General features: G+C 52.9%; 1 protein-coding gene across 1 annotated transcript; it reads right to left on the bottom strand.

Annotated features, from left to right (window-relative positions):
- Window positions 1–1367: 1367 nt before the first annotated feature.
- IL36RN (interleukin 36 receptor antagonist) lies at window positions 1368–4196 on the bottom strand. Its single transcript, XM_006103008.3, has 4 exons — window positions 4168–4196; window positions 2847–2932; window positions 1759–1886; window positions 1368–1592 (listed from the first exon to the last, which is right to left on the bottom strand). Exons 1-4 carry the CDS (start codon window positions 4194–4196, stop codon window positions 1368–1370), a joined length of 468 nt encoding a protein of 155 aa, XP_006103070.1.
- Window positions 4197–8833: the final 4637 nt, after the last annotated feature.

Genomic DNA, 8833 nt, shown 5'->3' with positions numbered 1-8833 from the left:
GACAATGCCTCCTCCTGGTGGGTGCCTCGGCCACAGCGCTTCTGCCTTATTGTAGCTCAACTCCAGTCTCTGCCTCAGTCTCCACACGGCCTTCTTCCCTGGGCCTCCTGTTCTTACCAGGACAGCAGGCATATTGGGTGAGGGGCCCATCCAATACAGCATGGCCTCAACCAATTTCACCTGCAAAGGTCCTATCTCCAAATAAGGGCACAGTCTGAGGTTCCCAGAAGGATACGAATTTAGGGGGACATACTCAACCAGCACTGGAGACCCTGGGAGGCTGAATCCCACACCCTGAAATCTCAGGGACCATGGCCATTCCTGGTCAAAGTGCAGGGTGTTCTCTCTGTCGGGTCCTTCCCCAGGAGACGCCAGCCACAGGCACCCACCAGGCCCTCCTTCCCAGCCTGCTGAGATCTGACTCCCGCTGCTGCCAACCAAAGCAGCAGAAGGCAACCACCCGATCTCACTCCCGGGAAGTGGGAGCCGAGGACAACTAGAAATGATGTCTGCTCTGCTCACCTCAAAATTAATTTTTCTGATCATGACACAGGTAATCCATCTTCAGTGTAGAACAATTAGAATATACAAATAAATAAAAAGAACAACAACAAGAAAGTCACCTTAATACCAGCAGCCTGACTTGCTAAAATTGAAGTAAACTCTTGAAGACTTTCCTATATGTTTAATTAAATATGTATTTTTAATTAAAATGGAATTATAAGATATGCCACTGTGTAACTTGCTCTTCTCGCTTAATGTGTCACAAGCATGTCCATGTGAACAGACACCAGCATCTTGGATTTTAATTGTACCTTGGGTTTCAAAAGGAGTGGCTGCCTGCCCATCCTCGGTCTTCCGAGCTAGAGCCATGCCCTTGGGCACCACCACCTACTGTGCCCATGGTGAGAGCATGATGGTGGGGATGGAAAAGGCACATACGATGGCAGCTGAATTAAGGGAAGGGGAAGGAACTGGGACTTGGGTCCCTAACCCTTGACCCTGGACAGGGGTGGTGATGGGACCCCATGTGGGCAGCTGGTGGCCCTAATAGGCTCAAGTTGGGACGGGGCTGGCCTGTGGGTTCAGGGGCACTGGGCAAGGTACCATGAAGCATGAGGATTCCCACCACTCCCCTTTTTTACCTTGTGTCATTTTTGCAAGGTTCCATACCAGGAGCGCCACCCAGCAGGGAAAGAAACTGAACTAAGAGCCAAATCTAGAAGTATTTACACAAACTGAGTGGCCATGTGCTGAGTCAGTCAAGTGGGGGCCCGAGAACAGAGGAGCGTGGTCGCCTGGGCCTCCTCCTCCTCCTCCACTCACCCCTGCAGGCTCTGCCCCGGGGTCCTGGGAGGTGGGTTGCCCTAGTCACATTGCTGGAAGTAGAAGTCCATGATGGGGTGGTCCCAGCTGGCATCCCCCGGGAGCTGGCTGAGCCTGAGAGGCTGGTCTGCTTCAGGCACCGTGCAGAGGAACCAGCCCGGGAAGGCAGCCGACTCGAACCTGGAGGTGAGCCCCGTGTCCCGCCTGTAGAAGGTGAAGCCCCTGGAATCCTTGGGGCTGCGGTAGAGCTCCATAATGTCCACTGGCTGCAGGCAGAGGGCACGGCAGGCGAGGGGTGTGAGTGGAGCGGCCAGGAGGGCTGGGACGAGGGCTTGGGACACTGGGCCATAACAGAACCTGGTGGGAGAGGCGCTCAGGAGCCCGGCCCCAGGGGTCCAGCATCGGCTGCTTAGGGGAGCCCACAGGACTCACCTCTAGTTTCAGAGTCGGTTCCTGCCCCGTCCCACACGACAGGCACTGGCTCCCTCCCTGGACACCCAGGATGACTGGAGAAAGGCTGTCGTCCAGAAACCGATTGGGGACAACACTGATCTCCTCGCCTAGAGGAAGGAAGCCAGAGGCAGAGGCCTTGTCTACCTTCCCTCCCACTTCCCCTCCCCTGTTGTGGACTTTGGGGAGCAGGTCTCTGTGAGGCGTGCTGTGGGGAAAGGTGCTCGCCTGCCAGCTGGCCCGAAGACATCGAGGCACACAGCACATTGTACCACCTCCCACCCCCGCACCCACCCTCTTGCCCGCGATCAAATCCTCAAGCCTCCACCAGCCCTCACAGGACATCTGACCTCCCCCTTTAATGCCCTTCCACACTCAGCCTCTCCTCAGTGACTTGGACATTTTTCTACCCCCGGGGAGATTCCCAAGAACAGGAGAGGGTCTCAGTCCTCTGTGCCATTCCCCCCACATGCACACACGTGTGCACAGACACTCAGAGATACATGTGCGTGCACACACACAGCCTCGCAGAGGGTGTGCCTGGCCCCAGGCCAGGGGAGCCTGTCCCAGGTGGGCAGGTGAGGGCTGTTGCAGAGAGAAGGGCCTGCCGCTCACAGTGTGTGGCACAGAATGAGTAAGCACCAGGCTAGGGGTGCCACCAGCTCTCAGGGTCCTGCCACTCTGAGTAACCAGGGGTCCCCTGGCACAGAGGGGACCCAGGGCAAAGGGACAGAAACCCACCCCCTATGGGAATGAAGGCCCAGGGAGCCCGCCTGGTCCTCCCAGCACTGGCTCCCAGGGAAAGGATGTGTGGCCTAAGTCCAGCTGTGAGGGCAGGACAAAGCATTCGTCTTGGAAAACAGTCCCACCTTTGCACAGCGGCGCCCAGTGGCACTGGGACACGTGTCTGGCGTTGCAGGGAGGTGGCACTCTTTTTGTCCTTGCGAGGAGCCTGGCTTCAGGACGCCCTGGCTACTGTGTCAGGCCTGAGTCTCACAAGGCCATTCTAAGCCCTCTCAGTCCTCCCCTCAGAGCAGAGCCCTAGGGAAGAAGGGTGTGTGGCCACCCACCTTTCACGGCCTTCCCTCCATGCACCCCACCGGCCAGCAGCTGGTTATCCTGCAGATAAAGCACCTTCAATGCCGCATCCTTCATTCTGGAACATCAGGACAATGACACTCAGTCAGGGAAGGGGGGGTGTCCAGCTTGCCCGGCTCCAGAGTCCCCCAGTCCCAGGCACTGTCCCTCTCTGCCCGCTGTGCCAAAGGAATGGCACGACCTTCTTCCAGCCCCACTGGCCCCACAGCCTCCCGCTGAGTCGGGGGTTCTCTCCTTCACCCGATTCAGCCTTTCCTACACCAAGCAGCCCCCCGTGTGTCATGTTGGGAAGTCGGAGTCCCGGGTCCCCGTCCTGCTCCTGCTCCGCCACCACGGCTGCTGATTCGCAGCGGACAAGCCGCTCGCCCCTCGGCCCGCTCTGCCCGTCACAAGCTGAGACGGTGAGTTAGACACGCCCGGGCTCTCCCCGATGAAATCCCGCCCTCAGTCATCACTGAAGACATCAGGGGCTTCTGCTCGGCCACAGATGCCCTGCTACCGTCAGGATGTCTTTACATGTAAAATGCTTTCCTTTTCCTTTTCACATGTGCTTCTCATCTGTGAGCTCAGCTGATTCTCTGGTGTCCCGGGAGGTGATGGTGTGTCCAGCGGGGGTTCCCCAGATGTCACGTGGAATAAAGTGCACCGTGTACACCTGGCTCGGTGTCAGCTAAATATGGACAAATCTCTGCCTCAAAGTTCCTCAGATGCTTCCACTCATAAGGAGCCATAAGGAGCATGTCCCACCCTCACTCTATTGGGGAGCCTCCTGTGTACTGGGCTCCACGGAACACACTTTGGGAAAAGCTGTAGAGGCTCTGAGTGCAGCGAGAGCGAGGACGAGTGTCATTCACGCTACGATGTCCAGAGCACGGCCGAAGGCCCGGTCAGCGCACGCCCGAGGGCAGACAGGGTGCCTGACAGTCGTCTTGCTGTGGTTGTTTTGTCCTGAAGGCAGCAGGGGCAGTGGGGCAGGGACCGGGATGCCAGGCCACGCGCTGGGCATGACAGCAGGGCTCAGGCGGTCTCCTGACTTCCTCTCAATATGGACGCAGGAGGCTGCAGCTCCACAGATGGGCCCCCCCCCCCGTCCCTCTGCCCACAGAGGAGCCCCCTGAGGGGCTGCCCGACCTGTCTTAGGCAGCGGGGGGCTGTTCACAATGGCCCACTGCCCACCCCACTTGGGGAACTGCAGCTCTGCTGGGCCAGGCCCGTCCCTCCCGGAAAAGGCTGGCCAGCAGGCACCTGCGCTGTCCCCCAGGACACGGCCAACCCCGAGGCTCAGATACTCACCGGAAGCACAGGGCCCCGCTCAGAACCATCCTGCCCTTCAGCGTGCAGAGCGGACGTCCTGTCGTGAAATAACTGGTGTTAGGAGGAGACAGGCTGAGCTGGCAGGGGCCTGGGGAGCAGGCAGCTTCTGACCCCCAGCATGTGAGCAGCCCCCACAGAGCAGGGGATCCTGGTCTGGGGTCAGGAGAGAACCCCAGTCCTGATGGGAGGATGGACTGGGCTCCTGGGGACACCTGAGAGCACTCCCTACTCCCGCGGAGCCACCGTGTCTGCCTGCTCCTGTGGGGACCAGGGCAGCACGGATGCCTGGCCTTTAATAACATGCCAGGGAGGGGCCTGAAACTGCCCCAGACAGGACGAGCAGGGTTCTCCACATGGCTTCACACCCCCCTCTCTCTCCCAGGGAAGGAAAGTTCTGGAGACCGTCTTCCTCCCAGCAATTCTGAACATTTCCGGGGTTTCTGGCTCCCCCTGAACACTGGGTTCCTGGACCTCAGGCCCTTCCAGACCCAAAGGTGTCAGTGCAGAAGCAGCTCAGGGAAAGTAGACTAACAACCCCCCCTCCCTCCCTCTCTCCTTACTTCCTCCCTTCCTCTCTTCTTACCTCCCTCCCTCCCTTCTTCCTTTTTTACCTCCCTCCTTCCCTCCCTCCATCCCTCTCTTTCTCTCTTCCTTCCCTCCTCCCCTCAATCCCCCAGGCCTGTGGAAGGTGCTGGAGGTGGAGCTCTCCTGCTTAGATGTTTAAGTCTGCATATTCATTGTAGAAAAACTTGAAAATCCAGGTCAACAAAGAAGAAAAACGTGTGCCTTGTCTTGGCTACCAGAGCACAACCAGAAACCCCATGCGCACAGCTTTTGCCCTGCACACGGGGAGCTGCCCACGGCCTTCACACGCCTGTATCACAGGCCCTACCCTCCTTTCAACCTGCTGCTCATGTAGCAAAACCCCAGAGTACCTTGCCATACCCAACGCAAATAATGATGTCATCGCATTCAAAACTGTTTAGTATTTAATTGTATAGATGCAGCATCAGGTACTTATAGTAATCAATCATTATTAGTCCTTTGTATTGTTGCTATTGTCATTTGCTATTGGAAATCATGTTGTGACAAACATATTTGTATCAGCTTCTTGGCTCATTTGTCTGACGATTTCCTTAGGAAATAAAATCTATCCCATGCTCTCTGTGATTGATCTTTCTTCAGTCCCTAACCGGTAAAATAATATGTGATTGTGTAATGATTCAGGCAGTGTTCACTCATCCATACACACTCTGTTATCGATCTGAATGAAAGGTAAGAGTCCAAGCGTAATAATAAACAGTTTAATTATGTCTTGAGTACCAGTGGTAATCATTGACTGTTAAGGCATAATTTTTTTTAACTGTGTTCAGGCTTATGGGCTAAATGATCCTTAAAGTACAGGATCCCAGGATAAATAAAACATGAAGTTGTTCAAAAGTTAGAAAATAATCTTCTATCATTCATGTAGGACCCCTAATGTGATAAACCCCTTTCAGAAAAATAAAAGGTGTAGAGGTAACCTTATTACAAAATTATTAAACTGACCGAACCAAAATGACGCTAAAATAGTGCAAAAAGTAATAAAACCAGAAAGAAATTCCGGAAGGCTTTGGTCTATAGGCAAAGTGACTTGAAGCAAACAGGCTTTTGTTTGCAAAGTGACTATAGAGAAGTGGACATTATTTCACCTAAAAAGGTAAAATGCCATCTGCCCAGGCTGCCTGCTCTAAGCCCGGGCCCCAGTGAATGGCACCGTGTACCCAGGACATGCCACGGCTTCACTCTCTTCCCTTCTCCTGCCTAGAAAGGAATGACGCCAGTGCTGGCCTCGCCTGCAGAGGGGGTTCCCCAAAGGCGCTGCAGGGTCTCTGCCTGCGCTGTCTACCCTGCAACGAGACTCCATGGAGACAAATACAATGAATGGGTGAGCTAAGAAGGTGGAGGTGAGGAAGATAAAACAAACCCCCTGTTAAGAAAAGTTCTCCAAACCTGAAAAAAGACAAAGTGATGGTTGTGCATGCCTTCAGTGTCGTACTGGAGCGTGGTCAGGCAGCCCCACCAGAAATCACTCAGCTCTCTAGGAAGCACGCACCTTTGTTGGACTTGTTACTTTGGATTAGATTCCAGATTCTGTGACGTTAGATTTGAACTAAGAGAAGATTGACCATTTGCACATTATTGTTGCCTGATAGAAAGATAGCCCCAAAGGGTGCAGTCTTACTGCCTTGCAATTTAAGCAGGTTGTGTGTTTTTTAACCTAAGTTAGCTAAACTATTCTCTCCCTCTGTTCCTGACTTCTCTTATTTTTTAAAAAAACTATGTTTTTATTGATTTCAGTGAGAAAGGGAGAGGGAGAGAGAGAAACATCAACAATGAGAGAGAATCATTGATTGGCCGCCTCCTACACACCCCACACTGGGGATCAAGCCTGCAACCTGGGTACATGCCCTGGCTGGGAATAGAGCCATGACCTCCAGGTTCATAGGTTAATGCTCAACCACTGAGCCACACTGGCCAGGCCTGACTTATCTTTTAAATCGGCTTTACCATCCTTCATTTATTAATCATGATAAATCTTTGACACGTGCTCACTATGTGCTTGTATGGGCATCATGTTTTAGACTTTGTGAAAATTAAACTGGCACTACCTATGACAATGTTATTTTGCCCCAAATTCACACACCCTGCGTGGTGGTTTTAAAATGTGTCCACACATTCTGGGATACTCTACCTTCAAGAGGTGGAGCTTGAGTCCCTTCCCCTGAGAGTAGGGAGCTTGGCAACTTGCTTCTGAAGAACATGCTGATCATGTTCATAAAGGCACTGCAGCCCCCTGCTTGCTCTTTCTGGGATCACAAAATCAGGCTCTTGCTACCTCATCCTTTGGCCACCTGTGCAGGACCCCCAGGCCACGAAGGCCTTTGCTCCCACCTCAGGGCCTTTGCACTGGCTGTTTCCTCTGCCTGGAAAGCTCTTCTCCAAGATACACACAGGTCTCACCTCTTTGCCTCCTTAAAGTCTTGGCTGAAATGTCACCTCAGTGAGACCGACTTGCCTTCCCATGCCTCTCCTCCTGCTCCCACATCCCTCACTGTGCTCTGCTTCTCTCCAGACCTCACTATTCGCATATTGTATAACTCAGCTGAGTATTGTGTGAACTTGTGATAAATATTATTCACCAGCTCCCAGCCTGGCTGTGCTGGAAGTAAGCTCACAGGTGGGGGGCTTGGGGGGGGGGTGAGGGTCCAGTCTGTTTCGTTCAGGCATGGAAGGTAGTGCCTGGTGTGCAATCTGTCTTCAATAAATAATGTTGCATTGACCTGAACGAACTGTACACTATCACATGGACAAGGCCAGAGAACTGTCAACATTTTGTTCACAATTATGATTTTATTTCTCAGACAGCTTTGATGCTTTTGGGTCCTCACCCTCTTAATGTAGAATTAAGACCATGGGTGGACACACTGTGGCTCGTAGGCTAAGACAGGGCCCACTGTTTTATAAATGAAGTTTCATTGGAATACAGCTAACACAGCTGAGCTCATTTGCTTACATAGTCTATGGCTGCATAGGTGCAACAATGGCTGGGTTGATGTTTGTGACAGAAACTGCATCATTGGCAAAGCCTAAGGTAGTTAGTACACAGCCCTTTAAAGAAAAAGTTTGCTGAATGCTGGTCAAGACTATCCTGGTTCAAGTCCTGAGTCTGTCACTTTATTAGCATGTGTCTTGGGTCAAGTTATTTAGCCTTTCTGTGTTTTGCAGTTGTCTGTAAAATGGAGACAGAATAGTACTTCCTCAGGGGTTGTTGTTAAGATTAAGTGAGTTGCCCTGGCCAGTTCGTCTCAGTGGTTGGAGCCTTGGCCCATGTACTAAAGGGTCACGGGTTCAATTCTGGTCAAGGGCACGTGCCTGGGTTGCAGGTTCAATAGCCGGCCCTGGTAGGGGCATGTGCAGGAGGCAACCAGTTAATGTGTCTCTCTCACATCGATCTTTCTCTCGCTCTGACTTTCCCCCTCCATTCCACTCTCTCAAAAAAAAAAAAAAATCAAGGGAAAAACTATCCTCAGGTGACGATTAACAATAAAAAAAGATTAAGTGGGTTGTGTGAAGTGTGTAGAGCAGTGCCTGGCACATAGTAGGGGTTTAAATGTCAGCTAGATCATCATCGTTGTCACCATCAGCTGTGTGGCCTTGGGAAGCGTGCTTCATCTCTCTGATTTGATGATTTCTCTTGCCTTGTTTTTGTCTCTCCCTAAAGAGGACAGTACTGTCCCACTCACTGGGCTGTCGTGAGGCCAGGATGAGTCAGAGGCGGTAAAGGGCAGGGTCAACACTTAGCACAAACCCACAGTCACCTGCTCCCTGCACCCCATGTGTCCCCTCCTCCTGCACTCCTCCCAGGTGTGTCAAGAAGACACTGAGAACGTGGCAGAGACCAGGTTCACATTGACCTAAATCTGAGGCTGGTTCAAGACCAAACACTTGCTAACACATCTCGCCAGCCCCAGAGGGGGAGGAGGCCGGCTCGCTGGCTGCAGGACTGCGGCATATGCGGTGGGGCTTTCAGATTACTCACAGGGAAGGCTATTGTGTGCGCACACTCACTGGCAGGCACTCGCTCAAAAGTGGTGCCAATGCT

This window comes from Myotis lucifugus, unplaced genomic scaffold (genome assembly GCF_000147115.1).
Source record: "Myotis lucifugus unplaced genomic scaffold, Myoluc2.0 scaffold_454, whole genome shotgun sequence".
Taxonomy (NCBI): domain Eukaryota; kingdom Metazoa; phylum Chordata; class Mammalia; order Chiroptera; family Vespertilionidae; genus Myotis; species Myotis lucifugus.
The sequence above is the reverse complement of the archived record's forward strand: the minus strand, read 5'-3'. Positions and strand labels throughout refer to the sequence as shown.

Coding starts and splice junctions, on each gene's coding strand:
- IL36RN (XM_006103008.3), bottom strand. CDS start 4,196: ATGGTTCTGAGCGGGGCCCTGTGCTTCCG. Junction 2,933..4,167: donor AGCGGGGCCCTGTGCTTCCG/GTGAGTATCTGA, acceptor CTGATGTTCCAG/AATGAAGGATGCGGCATTGA. Junction 1,593..1,758: donor AACCGACTCTGAAACTAGAG/GTGAGTCCTGTG, acceptor CTCTGCCTGCAG/CCAGTGGACATTATGGAGCT.